Genomic DNA, 22,155 nt, shown 5'->3' with positions numbered 1-22,155 from the left:
TGGCTGCGACAAATGGTGAAATGTTGTAAATTGGAGTTGTGTTGGAATTGTGACGGACATGCGAAAAATTGTTGACTTTCGCGTACTTCCCCTTTTAAATTTAGCTAACATGCTGCAAATGCCGCTTGACACAGGCGCACAGTGCACAGTTCACCCTCGGCGCGCGACGCCGGATGGAACGGGCCGCGTGCGGGTGGCCGCTCCTCTCCCGCACGCCCGGGTTCATTACCGCCAGAACGCGAGCCATCACGGGGAGGCAGCTCTTCCTAGCAGGGCAGGGGGAGAGCCGTCAGAGAGGGCGAGAGATCTGCGGAGCGTCACGGGCGGAGAAAGCCTGTCGCTCACAACAACCAGATGTGGTCACGGTTTTTTACTGGGTTTACACCGCGCACTGCAGGTTTGGTTACTCAGGACTGGAGAATCTGTGCTGGTGTCACGTCTGATATACAGTCGATGCATATTCTCTGGACTGTGAATATGTGTGGACATATGTTTACTGTGTCTCGCTCAATGCATGCTGGGATAGACTCCAGCATCCCCCGTGACCCTGCCCAGGATAAGCGGGTATAGATAATGGATGGATGGATGGATATGTGTACAGTGGACTGTGTACAGTGGACATACTAATACGGCTTCTTGGACTACTCAGTCAGTCTGGATGTGTGATTGGACGCTGGCACTCCCACACAGTGACATGCAAGACTGAATAAAACTCAGACTCATTTGACAGTTCTAAAGCATGAGACTACCTTTATGGAAAATAAATTCAATTAAATTACTAAGATATTGCAGCACTTTGTGATGTATGGGGAGATGCACAAAATATGACCATTTTCAGGTATCGCACCATTATATTTTCAGAAGGTCAATATATTTACAACATATTGCGTGTCCATAGGGGTGAGCCAAGATCAGCTGGAAGTCAAAGGGAGCTAGAGCCTTTAGACCTGTCAGATGCCATCAGATTTTGCAATGCAGAACAGATCGCTTACAGATGTATCTCCTCCACCCTCTCCTCAGTCAGGACCTCTGACTGAACTCTTCTTTTCTGAGGAGGAATATGGACTTGGTATGATATGGAAATGTTTTTTTGGGGCTCACAGGTGCTAGCAGTATATATGGTGATGTAAACATTTGGAGCTCTGTTTTAATTCACATTCAAATGTTTAACTTCAGAATAGCACTTGGTGTACGTTTAACTTATACGATTGATATTATTTATATTTGAAGGTGGATTTCGTTTGCTCTGGCCTTTCTATTGTTCACTGAGGGAGAGAGTATGTGAGTGTGCACACTTGCATATTTTACATATCAATAATCACATTATACTGGAATGAGTATCAGTGACCTGTATATATGAGGAAGGTTCCAGAATGGGATGTCTCATTGCTAGATTTGGAGACTTGGCTTATGTGCTTTTATGTGGATTGATTTACGCTTGGACTGTGGAGAGCTCCTGTAAGCAGAATTCCTTCACAGAGCTGTTATCACTCCTCTGTTTCTGGAGCTTGTAAAGACAGATGTAGGAACTGCGTCCTGAAATTAGGGGTTTGATTCCATCAACATTAGTTCTCAACTTTGACTTACAAAGGGATGAAAGGGCTGGACCAATTGCTTGTACTGAGAACTTATTTTTGTATGCTTTTCTTATTCTAAACATATTTATAATATTCAGTATGCAATCCTCTAATCCACTTATTTTTGGTTATCAGTCATACACAATCTTGTGTGAGGTCATGCTTATAGCTGATAAACAGTCTTTTTTAAGAGTGTTTTTTTAACATCCTGATCCTGGATGTGGCTCTTTGTCTTTAAAAATGGAACAAACAAAAAATCAGTCACACTGCATTTTATCACAGTAGGCCTCACTTCCACATGGACACACACATAGACATGCACACACAAAAGCTGGGATCCGGTCAAAAGTCTATGGACATTAAGTCCAGGAAACAAGCTAGCTAGAGAGAGAGAGAGGGGGGGAGTGGGGGGTGGGGGGTGCAGAGATGTGTAGGAAGGTGACACAGCTATATACCTCCCCAGGTATATGCAAACAGTCACTGAGTGTACAGTATAACATTTAATGGCCTTGTTAACCAAACACAGCTTGTGAAGCCCCGCTTGCTTTTCAACTTTCACTGGTTTTAGGTACTAGGGCTGTGGATTTCACGTTTACACATACACACACACACACACACACACACACACGTTTCTGCTCCCGCATTCCACACAGATTCTGGAGCAGCGGAGCATGTGTGTATGAAACACATGGCCTTCACCCGTAGATGGACACACACATACACACACACACACTCACACATTCAGGAAAGAAAGGGGAACAGCATAACGAGGAAGAAAATAGCTGCCCATTCAGAGCAAAAGAAAAATCCACATAAACAAAAGATGTGGGTGCTTCCTTCAGGAGCATCCTGTCGGGAAGGAAGGCAAAGGATCGGCTACGCTTCCTCTCCCAAGCAGATATGTGACAGGACTGAAGTAAGCCACATACAAACACCCTTTTCTAGGAAACAGTGTTGGTTTAGTTTAGTGGGAAACAACGGTAAATTACCCCCTAGTGATAGGATCGCTTTGTTCCACTAGACCCCTGTGTTCAGAGGGACTCAATTACGCTGAGTTACACTGAAGTGGTAGAGCCACTCAGTTCTGTTTGATGTTCGGTGATTGCATCAATTTGCCACATTAAATTGTTGCAATAGAGTCCACCCACACCCAACATAACCTGTACATATTTATTGATTTACTATTGTTGTTGTTGCTGTTGTTATTGTTATTGTTACATTTATCATTATTATTATTTTGATATTATTATTTTAAGTATTATTAATATGTATATTTTGGCAATAATTATGTTTTTGTTTCATGTCAATAAAGAAAACTGAATTAGAATTTGAGTCACGCCATTGCATTAGAATGTAGTGACAGTGACTCAAAATAGTGCTGTGCTCTACCCAAGACAAAAAAATATGAGAAACAAAAGAGACATGAAACAAAAGAATCAGTGATTTGAGGTCATTATTCATTCTTCTTCTTCTTATTGTTATTATTAATACTACTACTACCACCACTAATAATAATAATAACAATAACAACAATTATTATTATTATTAGTCATTGTCAGTTTGGTCTTTATTCATTTCAATCTTGTGAAAAGTTCAAGCCCATATATGTAGCTTTGTTGCAGGCACCCATTCAGTGGTGACTCTCCAGAGCAGTACAGGCACTGCTGTGGAATTGATTCATTTGAACTCTGCACTTGTGTGGTAGGCAAAGCAGATGTGCTTGTAACGCAGGGCACAGGCCACCTTGCCAAAACAAATGTCAGACTTTTAAACAGCACTCAAACAAAGTAAACCGCCATCTAACGAACGCGTCATCTGCACGTGACTCGAGGGAATGAGGTCATCATGCAGGCACGTGGATGACGGAGGTTTCTGGAAAGTGTTTACGGGGGGGGGGGGGGGCGGGCGTAACTGTGTTTCAAGGAACATGGGCTGCCGTCATCGGTCCTAACGATCGCCGTGGAGATGAACCAGACCCCCCGTGAACAAATACGGTGTGGATGAGCAGCAGAGCATGAACAAACTGTAGTGTGCCTCACACACACACGCTCACGCACACAGACACACACGCATTCGCACACCTGGAATCACATCTGGGGTCACACATGCACTCAGGGTTATGCCTGCTGAACACTCACAATACTCAGTGTCTAGGTGCTGATATTTACTTCTTTACTTAGAGCATACGTGAGTAGGCTCTGAGTGGGCCTGAGTGTGTGCTCATTTGCGCCTCCTGTCAGTAGACTAAAAATATACAGTCAACCACAACATGCAACATACGGGACAGATAAGTACAGATAGCAGGCTGTACAACTTTCAGTTTAATTCATATAACCTTCCTACTGTTGTGGTTTTGAAGAGCCAGTATTGGTTGATGTTCAGACAGTAGCATGTCAGCAGAAAAATCACTTGTCTGTGTTATGGGGGAAAGGGTGGGCGTGGCAGACCTAGGCTACTATAGTAACAGTGAAGGAGGAACACGGTGTTCGAGAAGGATACACTATAACTTTTCATCTCCCTGTCTGTACCGCGATGGTCTGGGGCATTGATTCAATTTGGAAGCCGCTTGGAGGATAAGTATTTACTGCAGTCTGGGTTATTTCAGTCTCTGGCGAAAACCACAAGGTTATGGGCGGGGCCGGGTGGTGCTGCTGGGGAAGAGCTTCCTGTCGACAGCCTTGAAACTAGAAGCTGTGGGTCCTGTGGGGTCAGCCAAAACATGCCTGCTGGTGTCTCTTCACTTCTGTCACTGATAGACCGAGCAGATTGTATAATTTGGACAATTGACTTTGGCTCCTTGTCCGGGAGGGACAGTGATAGGGGATTTTTGGGTTCTGTTCAGGAGCACAAACCCACAAATTGGTTCATTTTGTAGTTGGTTGTGATAGAAAGTAATGGCTGATGACATTGAATCTGATGACCTTTAATCTGTGCCCTGTTCTGTGAAGTGGTGAAACTCCAGTACTTGGCGCTGCTGTTCTGATCCATGAAGCATGGTTCACACATCAGTGACCTTTCCCCCTCCCTCTCTCTCTTTCTCACTCTCTCCCTCCTTTTCTCTCTCTCTCTTCTCTACCTGTCTATCTTGGTCTCTCTCTTGCCAGGTTCCTGGTGTTGTTTTTTTGTTTTTGTTTCTTGTGTGGGGTCAGTCTGTTCCAGTTATGTGAAGTCCACTGAGCGGGACCAAAAAAAGTTTTCGGTTGTGTTCCCCTGGGATCTCCCATAGGCCCCGAACGCCAGTCTCACATTCCCACGATGGCATCCTCTAAGCATGTTCTCATAGCAGTAAAAGGCACTACGCTGGGCTGGGGCCAGCTTAATCAGGAATCTAGATTTAGTGCCTTTTTTTCAAATGGTTTTTTGTCCTCTGATCTCTCTGATGTCATGTTTGGGTTTCTGAAGATGTAAACAGGCCAAAGAGCCAAAATATGACGCGTGTTTCAACGAGCTAGCCAGCTTTGATCTCCTGTCAGATTAGTGCGTTGCGGTTACACGGCAGGATAGCCATCGCAGAACCTAGAATGCTGAACCGTGCACAGGTGATATGGTGACATATATCCTCCCAGCATGGAACACTGGACTCTTCATGTGTGTCAAAACAAAATCATCTTTTGGAGATTTTCTCTCCAGGCATTCATGCGGTATGCAGTTCTAAAAAATAGACCATGTTCTGTTTCTAACTATTTTTATCTTACGATTCTAAAACTACTAAATTTGTTAAACTACTGAGTCAGGGAATGGTATGACTACTACTGTGCTAGCTTGATGCTGGTGAGGCGCATTCGCCAGTGCTTGGTGAAATCAAAAGTTGAGTTTGCTGCCATCTACTGGCTGATATTGTGATACTACATTGGTGCTGTTGAATTCCATGAACAGCAGGGCTGCTTCCATAATGGATGTCACGTATGTAATAGAAGAGGTTTGTACCTGTACACTGAGGTGTGTGTTCTCTCTGCAGGGCTGTGCAGGTGCAGGATGTGGAGGAAAGTGTGACTGCAGCGGTGTGAAAGGAGAAAAGGTGAGTGGTTTATAGTCGTTGCCTTTCAGACAAACCTGAGGCATAATAAGGTGAGCTTTACGAGGCTGGCATTGGAAGAGCAGTTTGGCGATCACTGTGCTCATGAGTGAATGGCTGCAGGGGGACATTTTAGTTTTTGGAGTAAGTTATCTGATCTTTCAGCAGCGCAGTTCAGCTGCTCCACACCATACTGCCAAATCAGCACTCACCTGCCTGCGTTAGTAAAATCAGCTCTTATCTGTGCTTGGAGGCTTGTGCTTGTCGCTGACTCATGGACCTCCTGTTCCGAGCCGTTAAAGCCGATAATGCCTTGCACATGCTCTTTCCAATCAGTCATTTCATTTTTGCTTCGCCTAAGATGGAATTCTTCCCCTGCTCTGATGATGTCACTTCCCCCCTCTCGTCCCCCACGGCAACCGTTCTGTTCCCGCTGGCAGGAGGCCCGGTTCCCATGATCCGATCCTGTCTAGATTTTCCTGGCCTTTCTTGTTCTCTCTCCAGTGTGAGAGCGTTGATGGCAGCAGTAGAGGGGAACATGGCAAACAGAAGCCCTCTAGGTACAGCTTTCAGCGACCCTGCTGCCAAATAAAATAGCCCAAGGCAAACACACGAGGCTTAGCCCTAAGAAAGCCAAACAGTGGAACCAGGGGGCCATCTCAAAAAGCTTAACCCTGAACACACACGTATGGAGGCCTGCAGTTTTAAAATCTGGCACATTCTCACAGTCCCTTGATGACATACTTTCGGTTATTTGTAAAGACTTTCACATAGGTGGTTGGAAGTGATGACATGTCATTATTTAAAATTTATTAAAATTGTAATGTGCTTGGGGAAAAAATGAATCGGTGCTGAAATAGTGAAAATTTCATTTTCATGCACATTCCTGGAAAATGTAGAAAGGGGCCATGGGAAGAAAGTGGGACTGCTCTTTTTATAAGTCTTGTTTATGACCAAAAAATGTGTGGAATGTACTGCTAAAAGATGGGAATGCAGAAAGAAACATGTTATTAACTGTAATTATTATCCCAGCCGTGTCTTCTAGTTAGAAATAGATTTAGTTTGATGAAGGAAATGTCGATTAATGGGAGTGAAACCACATGAATGTCACAACATCAGTTTCACACACTTACGTACACACAGACACACACACATAAGCATTCTTAGATGTGGAACCCCTGAGAAAAATGTAGAAAAAACTGTGGGAGGAAGTAGTTCACTGGGTCAGGCCATATCGAGAGAGCAATACTACCACCTAGTGACTGCTAGGGGTGTTGATTATTGAACAGGGAAAGTCCATTTCTATAGCCCAGTTAAGTACAGTATGTTGACCTAATTGTAACATGATTAATGCTGTTATGGGAATATAATTAATTTCAACACTTAATCACTGTTTTAACCACTGTTCTGCATTAGGTACAGCTAACATATAACTGAAGATTTAAAGATTGCGCTCCTGTGGTTTTAAATGTAAATGTAAGTCAAAGTTAGAAAAATGGTTTTGGGAAAAGCTTAAGCAGGTGAGCCAGTGATTTCCCATGAAGCCTGTGTGTACCCATTGCTTTTGGCCACACCCACACGTTCAGTGGTCCACAACAATCTGTCAGTGATTCGCATACAATGTGGCAATACAATGCAATGGTCTGCTGCTTCTGTTTCTCCAAGGGTGAGAGGGGATTTCCTGGCCTGCAGGGCAACATGGGGTTTCCTGGAATGCAAGGACACGAGGGCCCAACGGGGCCGATGGGGCCCAAGGTGAGTGAAGCCCACAGGGCCCCCTGACCCCCTGCTCTGGGCCACCCAGGAGCCAGATGCCCCCCCCCCCCCCCACGCCCAATCCAGCGGCAGACTCCAGAGGCCAGAAAGAGTGCTCCAGAACGGATTATTCACAGAGAGCATGTTTTACATTGGCAGTTTGTTTACTTGATTGTTCAGCTCTACCCTACAAAAGCTATATAAGCAGAGTTTTACTACTCCCTGTGAAAGCAGTGCCACCTGAAACACAAATGTACTCATACAGTAACTCATGGGTCAATATATCCAGCTCTAGTCTTGCCCATGGGGTTCCAGACCATCAGACAACATCATCGCAGTTGGAAAACTGGGTCTGTGCTCTCACACAGGAAGTCTTCGCTGCGGAGAGGAAGTGGTGGAGGACGTGCAGCATTAATCACTCGTACAGAGCGTTGGGATTGCGAACTCTGGTCTAAGGGACACCCTGTTCTCAGTAGTTCCCATTTTCCCACAGCCTGTCCCTGTGCCTGTACATTTTAGCCACTGTGCAATTACCTAACGGCATCTAAAACTACCAAATTTTTATCCTAGACTACTCATGTTTATGTTTTAGAACAATTCTTTTCCATGTGTGTTGTTGTATCTTGTAAATTCATGAGTGTCTGTTCTAACTTGGCTGCAACCAGGAGAGCAATGATCTGCTGATTGATTGTCAAAACAATAAGTCACTCACTTCCAGATCTGGATGGGTGGGGTGGAGGGGAAAGACCGGGGACATAATATTTCAAAGGTCAGAATTTTCCCACCTCTTCAATGGTGAATGTTTCATCTGGGAGAATTTAATGTAAACAGTGAAACAATGGAGAGCGCTGTGCAGTTTTGTGAGGTGCCAGGGCAATGTAACTTTTTTTCTCTGTTAGTGTTTCATTGTTCCGAGCTGCCGAATTGTTTTGAGACACAACTAGATAGATGAGTGCACATAGGGCTACAATTCACGCCAAAACCATATGACTGGGATGACTGTCTCATTGCTCAACAGCGACCTCTGCTGGTAAATTGCGTTCCTACAGCCTAATGTTGAACCTGCACACAAACAATTTTGACTAATTTCTGACTCAACTCATGGATTGCAGTATGAAAAGCAGCAGTAGCTTAAAATCACCCATGCCTGAGGAGAGAAAAAAATTTGGAAAAGGCAAAAAGGGCGATGCTGTCCTTATTTTAAAATTATAGCCATATAACAGACGGTCTTAACCAGAGCAAATTACGGCAATTTATATGAACATATTTACAGGACATTTCCAGAAGCATTTCTGGTTAAGTACCATGCACACGAGAACAACAACAATGCCTCTCCTGGGAACTGAACTCACAGCCTTGGAGTTATTGGCCCGGTTCCCTAACCTTAATGCTATACCGGCTCTCTCCGCAGGGCGATTACGGCATGCCTGGAGCTCCTGGAATGAAAGGCATACGTGTGAGTGCTTCAAACACACCTGCCTTACGGTGTATCACACACTCTGTGTGACAGCACTACAGAAAACAATGACATAATGAGTGTGAAGACGGTGTTGGTGATGATGATGCTTATGATGATAGTGATGATATTGATGATGATGATGTGACTGTGATAACACTGTCTTTCAGGGTCCTCCGGGGTTACCTGGATTCCCAGGAAATCCAGGCATTCCGGTAAGATCCTTTCAGTACACTATTCCTCTGCTAATTTACATAAACATAGACTAAATGGTTTTAAGGCAAAGGCTGTCAAATTCAGGTTCAACTGTGTATATAATAATAATAATAATATAATAATTTAGAATTCAACCATAATTGTAGTTTCTGAATTTAAAACAAACTGATCATTCTTCTTAATTAGACACTTAATTAAGGGTCTGTGGCCCTCTAAACGCTACATTATGTCAGAAATGTGTCAGGAAGAAAGGAAGTTATAAACACTTCCTTTACTAACTAACAGTGGGTACTATGCAAACATTTATTTTTTGTTGTAATACAGTCACAACTTTCACACTTGATGCAGACCATGTGAAGCACAGTTAGACTAGAGGTGTATAGCATTTCTTCAGTTGTGCTCAACTACTGTCATATGCTGTACTCCACACCACTACAGGTCCTCTTTCACCAAATATATTCAGACATTTATTCTATTTTTTTCCATCTCCAGGGAATCCCAGGACAGGATGGCCCTCCTGGTTCACCAGGAATCCCAGGATGCGACGGGAAAAAGGTAGAATCTTACAATACAATATTATTAACCCTGAGTGATTTCCCTAGACTAGACACGCCCATTCTTGTCTCTGACGCTTTGTCTGAAAGTTATGTGAAAAACTGGATTTCTCCCTCTTGTGTATTTCAGTTCAATTTGCATTGCATTTTAACACATTTATTTTGCTTGCTATGCTAGTCGCGGTAAAGATACCACACTGTGTGTTTATCAGGAATTTAGGAGAGAGGTTCCGCCTCATTTAGGATTCAAACCCGTATCCTCCCGGAGAGGTGACACTAATTCATGCTTGCTCCTGTTTTCCAGGGAGAGCGGGGCACTGACGGACTCCCGGGCGTATCAGGACTGCCAGGTCCACCTGTAAGTACCCACGTGCCCACCCCCCTGCAGTCAGTCACCAGATATACTGCAGTCTGTAAATGAGAGTATTTAATGTCCTGTTCTTCTGCCCCCCCCCCCCCCCCGCACACAGGGTACCCCTGGTGACCCAGGAATGAAGGTAATGAGATGATTAATCAATTAATCATATTTCATTTGGATCCTATTAAGATAATATGAGATATCATAGCCACATATACAATGATATGGCGTGTAAATTCCCCTAATTACTGGTAGCTGCTCTTGTAATGCTCTCTCTCTCTCTCTCTCTCAGGGTGATGCAGGTGGTGTCATTGAGGGTTTTATTCCAGAGAAAGGCGAAAAAGGGCTTGCTGGGTTTCCAGGTTCGCAGGTGCGTGCAGCAGTTCATCTTCTAACACGTGTGCTTGTTCAGTACGAGGTGACATGTGCAATCATGTGTAGCAGTATGTCCCATACATCTATTAATATATAATACCACTGTCATGTGCGCGTATGTGTGTCAAATATTAGATATTCACAGTACTAAATTACAGGTTTCTAAGTGGTTAATTTTTGCTAAATGGCTGGCTAATCATGGTGCCACCCTCTCTTTCCCTGCAGGGGCCCCCAGGACCTGCGGGAGGTTCAGGGCCAGTTGGACCCACTGGCCCTCAGGGACCCAGAGTGAGTGATGAGTGTGGACTGGGCCCATCTGTCCTGCACTCAGGATCTACACAAAAGGGTCGCCTGGAAAGAATGATTATGATAACGCTTTATGACATAATATAATACAGATACCGTACAACACAGTCATTTGGAAAGTACACGGCCTAAATTCCACACAGTGTCTGCCTGCATTTAGGTTAGTTCAGATGTGAGCATATGACTGTATTTGATAATATCTCCTGTGCTTTATTTGTCTGTCTTCCTTATTTTACTCCAGGGTTATCCAGGTCCACCTGGGCCACCTGGACCAAAGGTAGGCTAAATATAGGATCTGTCTTCCAGTGATATATAATAATAATAATAATAATAATAATAATAATAATAATAATAATTCTTCATATAAAAACTTCTTCATATTATTATTATTATTATAATTATTATTACTATAATATGTATACTTAGTTTGAGGTTCAGTAGACTGAATGCCTTCTTGATTTTTAGGTGTTAGTGTCAATGTTTCCTTTTCATTTCAGGGTGACAGGCTGACTTTCCTGGGTGAAAAGGGAGAAAAGGTAAAGCCTTCAAACCAAATTCCTAATTATTGCTGCAGTTCTGATGACTGCACTGGCTTTCCTGGTTATTTCTGCAGTTTTGATGACTGCGCTGGCTTTCCTGGTTATTGCTGCAGTTTGGATGACTGTGTGATGACTGCACTGATGTTCCTGGTTATTGCTGCAGTTTGGATGACTGTGTGATGACTGACTGATGTTCTGGTATTGCGCAGTTTGATGACTGTGGACTGCACTGCTTTCCTGATGCTGCAGTTTTGCTGTGTTGCACTGATTTCTGTTTGCTGCAGGGATGACGTGTGATGATGAGTTCCGGTTGCTATTGATCTGAGACCCGTTCCTGGTTATTGCTGCAGTGATCGTGATGACTGTATTCGTTATTGGCGTTATGCTTATACTGCATGATTCTGATTCATTCGATGACGGAAGCATGTTTCCTGTTTTGCTGTAGTGTGTGATACTGTACCCTGGTATCAGTGCAGTTATGATTTATGTTCCTTATTGTGCTTGAAGGGAGGCTCACTGGTTATAATGGTGTGTTTCCATCATGATGTTGTTTGTTTGACAGGAGGTCCAGGTAAGGTCCCCGGCCACCAGGACGCCCTTCTCACGAATCTGGGCACCCCCCCGTTACCCATATCGAACAAGGACCTCAGGTACGTAGTAGTTTAAAATTCAATTGTTTTAATTATGGCAGCTTTGTTTTATATTGCTTAATAATCTATATCCCATACTGCATATCAGCTTCCTGACAGAAAGCATTTTCTCTTGTTTGCTGTAGGGTGAAAAAGGTACACCTGGTGACAAAGGAGAAAAGGTACAGTTGTGATTTTCCTCATGTGCAAACCTACTGGGAATATCACATAGAATCAGATGAGATTTAAACAGTAGGATTACATCTGACTGGTGTCCTGTGTGTTCACAGGGCTACTGTCAGCCATACCACAGCGGGGTCAAAGGTGAACAAGGTCCCCCCGGCCCCAGGGTGAGCGGCCAGCACTCTCTCCCCCCGTTCATTCAGTTTACATTATAACATGTCATGTTCATTGTTGTCGTCTTATAAAGAGTCTATTGTGAATGAATGAGCATTTGTATGTGAAATAGTGTGTGCTCTCTAAACAGTTCTAGGATGTAATGCTTTGAGGGCAGGGACTGAATTGTGTTTTCCTGTTTATTTCAGGGTAAACCAGGCAAGGATGGAGAACCTGGCAGCAAAGTAAGTTCTGTTTTTCAAACTCTACATAGTCATGTTTTCAAAGAGAGCTTAACATGATCTAATTAAAAGCTTATAGGGATGTTTAAGAACACTTTTTCATTTAATAACCTGTTTTATATTACTCTGTCATTATACCACGTTTTAAACAGCATCTCTAACCCTGACAAATGTCTGTGTTTCAGGGGGAGAGAGGTTATCTTGGAGCACCTGGATACAGTGGACAGCCGGTAACTCACCCTTACCCCTTTCCTTTGCTTACTGACTCTCAAACCATCTTTTCTTTCTCATGCCCAAAGCTACAATGCTGCACACGACCATGCCATCTTCAGTATTCCAACAATCAGTTTTGTGAGGCTTTGGGTATTTGTAGAAACTGTTTATGATTTTTCAGTTCACCCAATATGTTTTTTTCAAGTACTGTATGTCCATCTGTTAATAGCTCAGAAATTAGCACTGCATGGCACTGAACAGGCTTCTGGCAGGGGTTCCTGTCATTAAAATTCTTATTGTTTCGGAGGTACGACTGTCCTTGCATTCATTACATAGTACAAACTTTGTACAACAATTCAATTTGTACAATAAATAAAGCTTCTTCCAGAATGCTTGTTCTGCTTGTGTGTGAGAGAACAGAGTTCAAATTGTTCTCTAATTCTTTAGGGCGAAAAAGGCGACAGGGGACCCCCTGGAAACGTAAGTAAGGTTCTGAAACTCCAACTCTTCCATCATTTACACGTAATGGTGCTTCTCTTTAAAGTCTCCTTGTCATTGTTTTTTTTAATGAACTCAACTGCACAGTACATCCCATTGCGGTCCTTATCCCAGCCAGCAGATGTCACTCAAACTCTTTTACAAAAAACCCCAGTAAAAAACAGGGTTGAATAATATGTGCCAACTGACAGAATAAATGCACTTTTCTCTTTATAGAAATAATTAATACATGAGCTTTATATATCATGTATCATATGACTTATGGGTAGTACAATGGCAGAACAGCATCCTCTGCAACCTCCGCTTCCTCACTCCAGTCTGAATTAGAAAACTTGTGTCGTTTATGATTTTTCAACTGTGAGTCACGTGATGCTGGATTATGACACTGTCCAATAAGGGGGTTATGTGGAAACACAATAACCTGGCAAGTGCTGTCCCATGATTAAATTTGATTGGTTACATGACACTTAGGTGACACACTGCTGGGTTCTTGAATATCTCACCATTACGAAAGGAGTCAGCCCATTGCAATTCAGCAGCAAAACATACATGCTCATGTAGCAGAGAAGTTATTTCTGCTCTACAGTCTACGCAATGCATTTTATTTAATAAAGACACATCTACTGATACTCATTGGCATTTTGACTGGCCCACTTTACAGGCTGGTGGCCCCCCCGGACCGCCCGGGCACTCTGGTTCTCCTGGAATAAAAGGAGAACGAGGTAAGCACTGACTCTGTCTGTCCCTGTCCGTGATGTCACTGTCAGCAATGCAGCTTATCCCAGAGAGTATGCAGAGTATCCCAACCAACGACCTTCAGAACTACTGAGCCTGCTTGTTAGCTCTTCAGCCAAGCTCTCTATTATAACCATAGCAATTACATGTGAAATTTAACACCCGTCTGTATCTACTGATTTGTTGAAATGGCTAAAATTAGTTTACGTATATCATAGAAACATTTGTACTTGCATAGTTCTGTTAATTGCATTATCCCACCCGTATCTGTAATAAAGACAACTGAGAACACCAGACTCTTTAAATGATGTAACAGAGCAATTTTACCCATTAATGTTTTGAGAAATATTTGATCATTACAGCTACACCAGTTTGCCAGCAAGTACATTTGTACAAACATAGATTTGTTATGGATTTTTTGTTTCTTTTTTTCTTGATTTTCTTTCTTCCCTCATCTCCCTCACCTTGTTTGAAGGTGCCTCAAACATATGCTGTGGTTAACTTTTTATTAACATTAATTCACTGTTAATTAGTAATTTAACTATTCTGTTTTTTAATTAATTATTTATTGTTGGCTTTTCTTTTACAACAATGTTCTATTTTCCTCATAAAGACAATATATAAACAAAAATGTTGGAGAATCAGTTCTGTCAAAGTGGTGTCTTTGGTTCAGTGATCTTTGGTAGATGGTTGCTTACTGTATGTACACAACTTGAAAGAATATATCTTTGTTTCTTAGGTTTTCCTGGTAGTCACGGAGACTCAGGTCTACCAGGTGAGTGTTTGCTTCCCATCTACACCACACTGGTTTTGTGGTGAGTTCGTAGAACTGAAATACACAGCAGGTTCCTGCTTTATTGTCAGAGCCCTGCAGTCTCAGTGAATGGGATTTTAACATCCCTTTACTGGCCAATTCTGGCTCCTTGTGAATCCTCTTGTCGAGCAGTCATAACATCAGTATGATGCATCTTTTGTCTGTAATCTCGGTATGAGAGTGATGTATCCTTCATCACTAGTATTAGTATCAGAATGATGCATGATTGATCTGTAACCTTGGTATGAGAATGACACGTCATTTATCTGTAACCTTTGTATTAGAATGACATTCTGATGGTTTGAGCAGGGTACAATAACTGTCCGGTGGTCTTCTAGGCAGGAATGTGGAGGGTCCCAAAGGAGAGACAGGGTACCCCGGAGAATCAGGGCAGAAGGGAGAGCAGGGGCCGCCTGGCCAGTCTCTTTCAGGCCCAAGCGGCGAAGACGGACGCCCTGGATCACCCGGACCCCCAGGACCCCCAGGTGCAGTTTACCTCCATGGATTTATGGAGTCTGCGCCCTGCCCTTCCTCTTCATCGATTAGCGCCCATGGTCTCCTTCTGTAAAAGTTTTGTTCAGTCTAGGTCATGGTTATATGCTGGTTTATGTAGCGTGCATATGTAGCAGACATCGTGGTGTATTAGTCATGTGCCATGGTCTTTGTCATCATGGACTTCCCTCTCTCTCTCTCTCTCTCTCTCTCTCTCTATATATATATATATATAGCACAGTAAAGTACAGAAGACAAGTATTTATAATCTCAAAATTTTAATGCCAACTCAGATAAACTAACGTAAAGCATCTTTGGTGAAGGCTGAAATGGCATTAGTGTACACATAGCAGGTAGCATTTAGTAAGAAGTTTGTGAATCTCAGTGGGAGTGCCGTAATGAGCAGTGCAGTTTATTTGTTATGAATTTCACAATCCACCTGAACCCCTCCTGACCAACAGTTTGGGAGTCAATCCCAGGTTGCACAGTCCCTCCGCTGCTATGACACACCTGGATGGGGCCCCTGGAGTGAATCCCCCATGTTCAGTAGACCCTGTGGCCCTTACTTTTGCACATATGTGCCACTGCTACTCTAACCTGTGCCTGCCTGTCATGTCTTGCAGGAGACGGAGACTGCACTATGGAGCGAGGGTTCCCCGGATACCCCGGGCCCCCTGGACTCAACGGCGAACTGGGACAAAAGGGTACGAGAATGACCTTGGATGTCAAATAGGGTTCCCTTACATCATAGGACGCAGAACTAATGAGATATAAATGTGCCTGTTCTGTCAATCATTAATGTGTAACAGGCTTTTTGTAAAAGAACATGTGGTTACCCTTTTCTTTATGGATGGTTTTTATCTGCCAGTGTTCATCCGTTCACGCGGATGTAGCCTTGTGCTACTCTGCGGTGCTGCTGATGTCAGAGAGCAGTCACCATTACCGTGCAAGCTGACTCGATGTGTTTATCCACTGTGATGATTCATCGCCCCCAAAAGGCATAGAATAAGCAAGTGTTTGTGGACCGTTCGTACAATTATGTACAACCTTTTTTTTCCTCAAAACAGTTCAGTTCTGCACGAAGTGAAGTTGCTGGTGTTAAAGGAACTTTCTTGGGCGTACAGTAGGCATTTGGGCGCGTTGTGTGTCTCTCACTCTTTACCTGTGCCCTGTTTATGACAGGTGAGAAAGGGGACACCTGCCTGCACTGTGAGACCGCTGGGGTCCGTGGATTACCTGGCGCCCAGGGCCCCCCCGGGAGACAAGGTGAGGAGGGAGGCGGAGCAACCCCATTTGGCCTTGGGTGGGCATACGCGCTCAGCCACAGCCACGCAGTGCATTTCCAGCTGCGTGCAGTAAACGTCTGCATTCGGTAGACGGGTGCTGACCTGCTCCAGTGACCTCTCAGTAATGCAATCACACTCCATACAGCATGCAGCACTGAAGAGTGTGCTGTAGATGGCGCCCATGTTCTCTGTGTAATGCCAGGGTGGTTGCACATTGGGACAGCTCTCCTTCCATATCTAACTGTTGACAGACTCCACTGTGCAGAAATGCAGGTTAACTTTGTATGACTCCATTTGTCATGACTGTGGAACAGACCATGTGCTAAGCAGACCTCCTCATCCTGGGCTAGTTATTTTTCTGATGGTCGGCTTTCCTGTGGTTTCACGCATCTCTCCATCATCTCCATGTCAGGTTTCCCCGGAGCCGCCGGGCGAAAGGGAGAGAAGGGCTCACCTGGACTTGCTGGTGCTCCTGGGAACCAGGTGACCGGACATGACCACAACTGTGACCACAACCATGACCATAACCAGGCTTTCAGGCTCCTGGGCACACCCAGGCGTTCAGATCTAAATTACCATTCACCTATCTGGAGAACAGAACACATTACATTTATGAGATTCCTAAGAATTGTACATGAAACTTGTAAATGTAAGTCTGTTTTTCTCTGAATACTGGAGAGAATTGATGCTTCTTTTAAAACTGTCAGTGAACTGCATTAATTTTACTGGTGTCTTTAGGGTGAGAGTATTTAAATGAACTTTTTGACCCAGAGATAAGAGTGTCCCTGCTTGTCTTTGTCCTCTCTCAGGGTACGCCTGGCAACCCAGGGCTGATGGGGGCCCCCGGTGCCCACGGTGCGCCGGGCGACATCCACGTGGCACCGGGACTGAAGGGGGAGAAGGGCGTGCCTGGCACCCACGGCCAAAATGGGCTGCCAGGTGTGGATGGGCTCCCCGGCAGAGATGGGTTATCGGGCCAGCCCGGACCCAAGGGAGAGCCGGTGAGTGTTCATTGGAACCGTAAGGTCGCAGTCATGGTGGAACCTTCTGTGAAAGGCGCAAGATCACATCAACTGCTACTATAGCAACAACAGCCTATATTTTGACAACAATATAAGACCGTATTACAGTAATACAGCATGCATTGCTATAGGTACAGTCATCACTATAGTGACAGCAAGGGAACATTAGCTGACTGTAAGAGTAAAATTGATGGTAATTCTGGTCCATTCAGAGAAGCCAGCTTTCAATGAATGGCAGTTGCCGCTGTTGTCACCACCCCTACCAGGACAGAAAAATCTAAATGATATGACATTCATTCTGTACATCGGCCCTTTCCTGTAATTCAGTGGAAAACAAAATGGCTACTAAAATAACAGTGTTGCAGTCCATAACAAAGCATTGGTGTTTTCCAAATCAAGCGTTTCTGCCCCATATTTCAAGGCCTTTCTCCAAACATGGCTGTCCTGTGGCTGAGAAAATTTATCAATAAAGTTTACAATAATGATAATAATAATAATTATTATTGTAATAATATAAATTATGCCTACATTCACCATATATTTCTTCCAGGCAACTGTGGGTATCAAAGGAGACCGGGGTCTAGATGGGGACCCTGGTTTGATCGGCACTCCAGGAGAAAGGGGTCCTCCAGGTATCCCTGGTTACGGGCAACCAGGAGAGCCTGGTGAGAAGGGCAGTCACGGGGCACCAGGACGTCCTGGAGCTCCAGGCTCTGTAGGTATGTTCGCTGCCCCCGTTTTATCAGTCTAAAATCCAGACCCCTCGTTAAAACAGGTCTTGCAGTTACTCAGGAAATGTAAGCTGGCCACTGCCACAGGCTAGCAAGTGAATAATAATCCAAGATTCTGTACACAATGGAACGTGCAGTCATATCACATTCCCAGCTTCCAAATAAGGTGTTTATGTGATTAAATATTGTGTTTAATATCCCACGTCATATTATGAGCGACTGGGTTTATTCAGGTTTATTCTGGTTATTTTATCGGAATAAGGTGTTAACTTGACTCATGGTGCAGTTTGTTAAATGTGAATATTCAGGTTAAAATAAGAATGTTATTGTACGTATGTGACTCCTGTGGTCAGTCACTCCCCTGCAGTCTGTCTGCTTGTCAGGGAAGTGGTCCAAACTGTAATAGTTACCTTTGCACTACTGAAACTAAAGAATGTTTTCCAAATGTCTACATTTGCAGTGGGTTACAGGGCAACTCAAATCATGCGCCTATGCACCTATGCCCTAGTCTCCCATAATGCACCGCTCTGGGTATCTTTGGGAAACTGTGCAAGGAGTGACACCTGTTCCTCTCGTCCTCAGGACCCAAAGGCGAACCGGGGAAAGGTGTGAGCTCGCCTGGGCCACAGGGGACTCCTGGACCTCGGGGTGAGACGGGGAGAACGGGACTCCAAGGTGAGCCCTGTCACTTTAAAAGGCTTCTGTGCCAGCAACTGGGAGGAAACTGCCCTGCTGGTGACCGTGTGGCCTCCTTTACTCCAGCGCTGATAGGGTTGGGCTCATTTCTACTCCAGTCGACTGAGGAAACAAGCTGAAAGTCTATCACAAATTGAAAAATAGTTTGATGGGGATTTTTCAGTGAACTGAGGGAGATGTGAAGGCTGCCTCCAATTGTGAATCTCAGTTTCTCTCCATCTGTGACTGAGCTTCTGACTGTGTCTCTGCCCGTCTACATTCCTGTGGTTTTGTCTGTCTGCATTTAATCTCCTTGTCTCTGTGCCTGACTTTGTGCACAGTTGCCAATGGTCAACTGCCAGTTGCCATACATTGCTGCTTCTCCCCACTGAGCTGTATAGCGGTTCTCCCCATCTGCAAGACAAAGCAATGTCATGACTGGGGAGCGTGATAAAGATAACTTTTTTGATAATTTTTTTACTAAGTAGTTTGAACTATATTTTTGAGTAATTGTAGTTTCACAAGCTATATTTTTCTTTAGGGTAGCTTGACTGTATTTCAACTACTTCCAGTGTGAAGTAATTGGTGGTTTGTACAACTACGCTTTCAGAGCAGTTTCCCCCAACACTGAAAGTTGCATACTTCAGCTGTTGGTGAATGAAACAATCAGCTGCACAGGCCTATTAAATGGGCCCCGCAATTCAGTGTTGTTCTGCCTTCTCTCGAGTGTGGACCGTGATGGATGATTTCAGCCCGTGAAAGGAGAAACAGTGATACTCGAGGACGGAATATCCTCTCTTTTGTTTGCCTTAATTGATTTTGGTAACGATGTCTCCGTCTTGCAGAAATGTTAGCAGCCATTGCTTGTAAAGTAACCTGACTGGTCTTTGCTCATGGTGTTTACACCACCTTTAAGAGTTTCTTACTTGCGCAACATCGGTTTGAAGTCGCAGTGACAAAGTATTGGTGAATTGGGCGCGATTTCGATTTGCATGGCCGCAACCATGTCAGGCGCAAAGTGGGACTTACTCTATTGGCTGCGCAATTTGACGAGCTCTTCTCTCACTACGCAAGTGAATAGCATGGCAATCCAACATGCTCATTTGCACACTTTAACAGTGCAAACCCTTAGTGAATCAGACCCACAGTATGGAAAGGCAAAGGTCACAGCGAGTTGAAGGGGACAGCTGAGGGAACCCAAGGTCAGTAATGCCGGTCATCTTTCTTCAGGTGACCGAGGTCCCCACGGTGATCCCGGGGCACCAGGTTCCCCCGGACGGAAAGGTGACCCAGGCCTCCCAGGAATCGGACTTCCTGGCTTACCTGGACCCAAAGGTACACAAAACACACACCACAGCTCCCCCTTCCCCACCACACACACATAGAGAATGTACCATATGCAGCTAGACATTCTACTGCTGTGTTAAAGAGTACATATACTTCAAAAAATCTGTTGCAAATAAAGGCACAAACTCAATTACTTATTTCCGTTCTGATCCACTTACACTCCACAAAATGGAGTCATAGCTTGATGAACAACATATTTACGTGCAATAGTATTGGTGCTAGTATTGTTATTAGGTCTCTATGTAAAGGAAGTTAAACACACACAACATGTGTGTAACAACCTTAATGACATATTATATAATGATGTATTTCAAAGCTTTTATCAAAATACATTATTTCATAACTGTACAATACAATTTTAAGTGAATACCAATTTTGCGTAACTTTTATTTGACTTTGCATTATTACACTTTGTTGTGGTACACTGTGATACACTGATACACTGTGTTGTACTCGTTCTCAAACTTCAGGGTATACGGGTATGTCAGGGGCTCCGGGAGTGCCCGGAGAGCCAGGTCGTCCCGGGCAGAATGGGTTTGATGGACGTCCCGGTAAAAATGGACAAAAGGTACGTATTTGTAAGTGTGGAAGTGAGCTAAATTGCCAGGCAATTGATGACAGATACAGCAACAATTGGTTCTGTTTATAGGTAGCTACATGTAAAGCTATTTGTGTCCTCTTGTACACTCATGCCATGACTAACCAAATGCAGCTCTGCATGAATTTTCATATCCCTCCCGTAATCGTTTTCCAAAATGGAGTAACTTGTGAAATGTGGCGATTTCGAAAAATGAGATTTAGGCTGCATTGAAATTGCATCTGGACTATGGAAGCCTGTGACAACCATGATGCTGTGATGTCTGTGTGAAGTTAGCCTTTAATTGTGACTCTGGTGTGGAGTGATTCGTGATTAATGTGTTGAATGTGCTCCAGGGTGAACCGGGACGAGGCTTGCCAGGGCCCAAAGGCTACATGGGACCCCAGGGGGTCACCGGTTTCCCAGGAGAGAAGGGGAGCATCGGGCTTCCTGGAATCCCAGGACAAGAGGGGCAGACAGGACCTCCCGGAGCTCAAGGAATCAAAGGTGCTTTCATCTCGTTACCCTGGCATCCCCAAACCAGCAAAAACACAGTGCACACTAGCTGCCCCCTGGCAACCTGGCAACGGCGCATTTTTGTTTGATTTCCTTCGTGTTCTCAGGTGAACCTGGACCTACTGGAAGACATGGAGTAGAGGGCCCCCCAGGTCCCCCGGGACTGGGCGAGCAGGGGTTACCTGGACCTATGGGTCCTCCGGGCTTGCCTGGCCCCTTCGGTGAGCACACCCTGTCCACGCCGGAGCCTTTATTAAGACGATCATTTCTCCGGCCCTTCAGTTCTGCTTAATGAACTCTCCTTTGAGTCCTAGACAATCCATTAATTGAGTCATTGACTTTATTTTTTTCAGTACGCTTATACGCGCGTCTGTTTGATGCCACATACCCAGGTCTGAGTTCTGTGCTGTGAGCTCACGTGAGGTTCTGATTTCATGGTTCTGTGTTTTGACAGGGCGTGGCGGAGTGAAGGGAGATAAGGGGTACCCCGGTCCCGCCGGTTTGGACATGCCTGGGCCTCAAGGGGAGAAGGGTACCCCAGGGTTTCAGGGGGTCCCAGGATCAAAGGGGTTGCCTGGGCGACAAGGCCCTGCGGGAAGAGATGGTTTTCCAGGCCATCAAGGTGAGTAAACATGCACACTCACACACACACACACTCAGAACACACAAGATTATAAGTTGGAATAGCTGAAACTGTGTTTAGAAGACAAAGGAATAAGGTAGAAGCTCTTGACTGCAGTGACCTTATTCATTGTGTTTCCACACAACTTTCCATAGCAAAGAGCTACACAGAAAGGACTGTGCACTGCTTATGCCTTAATTTACACTCCTTCTGTGTTACCTGCATAGAAATCCTTTTGATAATAAGAATGATGTTGAATACTCCTGGTT

General features: G+C 44.3%; 1 protein-coding gene across 1 annotated transcript in view; it reads left to right on the top strand.

Moving 5' to 3' along the window:
- Nucleotides 1–22,155, top strand: part of col4a1 (collagen, type IV, alpha 1) — a 52,436-nt gene that overhangs the window by 16,067 nt on the left and 14,214 nt on the right. The window contains 32 exon segments of the mRNA XM_064326554.1: nucleotides 5,536–5,595; nucleotides 7,258–7,347; nucleotides 8,759–8,803; nucleotides 8,974–9,018; nucleotides 9,512–9,574; nucleotides 9,878–9,931; nucleotides 10,044–10,070; nucleotides 10,224–10,301; nucleotides 10,532–10,594; nucleotides 10,854–10,889; nucleotides 11,110–11,149; nucleotides 11,714–11,725; nucleotides 11,728–11,801; nucleotides 11,927–11,962; nucleotides 12,071–12,130; nucleotides 12,326–12,361; nucleotides 12,544–12,588; nucleotides 13,019–13,051; nucleotides 13,731–13,791; nucleotides 14,544–14,579; nucleotides 14,957–15,103; nucleotides 15,734–15,814; nucleotides 16,293–16,376; nucleotides 16,809–16,879; nucleotides 17,206–17,397; nucleotides 17,969–18,137; nucleotides 18,732–18,824; nucleotides 20,055–20,159; nucleotides 20,642–20,739; nucleotides 21,105–21,255; nucleotides 21,372–21,485; nucleotides 21,719–21,886. Coding sequence (XP_064182624.1) covers nucleotides 5,536–5,595; nucleotides 7,258–7,347; nucleotides 8,759–8,803; nucleotides 8,974–9,018; nucleotides 9,512–9,574; nucleotides 9,878–9,931; nucleotides 10,044–10,070; nucleotides 10,224–10,301; nucleotides 10,532–10,594; nucleotides 10,854–10,889; nucleotides 11,110–11,149; nucleotides 11,714–11,725; nucleotides 11,728–11,801; nucleotides 11,927–11,962; nucleotides 12,071–12,130; nucleotides 12,326–12,361; nucleotides 12,544–12,588; nucleotides 13,019–13,051; nucleotides 13,731–13,791; nucleotides 14,544–14,579; nucleotides 14,957–15,103; nucleotides 15,734–15,814; nucleotides 16,293–16,376; nucleotides 16,809–16,879; nucleotides 17,206–17,397; nucleotides 17,969–18,137; nucleotides 18,732–18,824; nucleotides 20,055–20,159; nucleotides 20,642–20,739; nucleotides 21,105–21,255; nucleotides 21,372–21,485; nucleotides 21,719–21,886 — 2,467 coding nt within the window.

Source organism: Anguilla rostrata, chromosome 3 (genome assembly GCF_018555375.3).
Source record: "Anguilla rostrata isolate EN2019 chromosome 3, ASM1855537v3, whole genome shotgun sequence".
NCBI lineage: Eukaryota > Metazoa > Chordata > Actinopteri > Anguilliformes > Anguillidae > Anguilla > Anguilla rostrata.
This window is presented reverse-complemented; position numbering and strand designations above follow the sequence as displayed.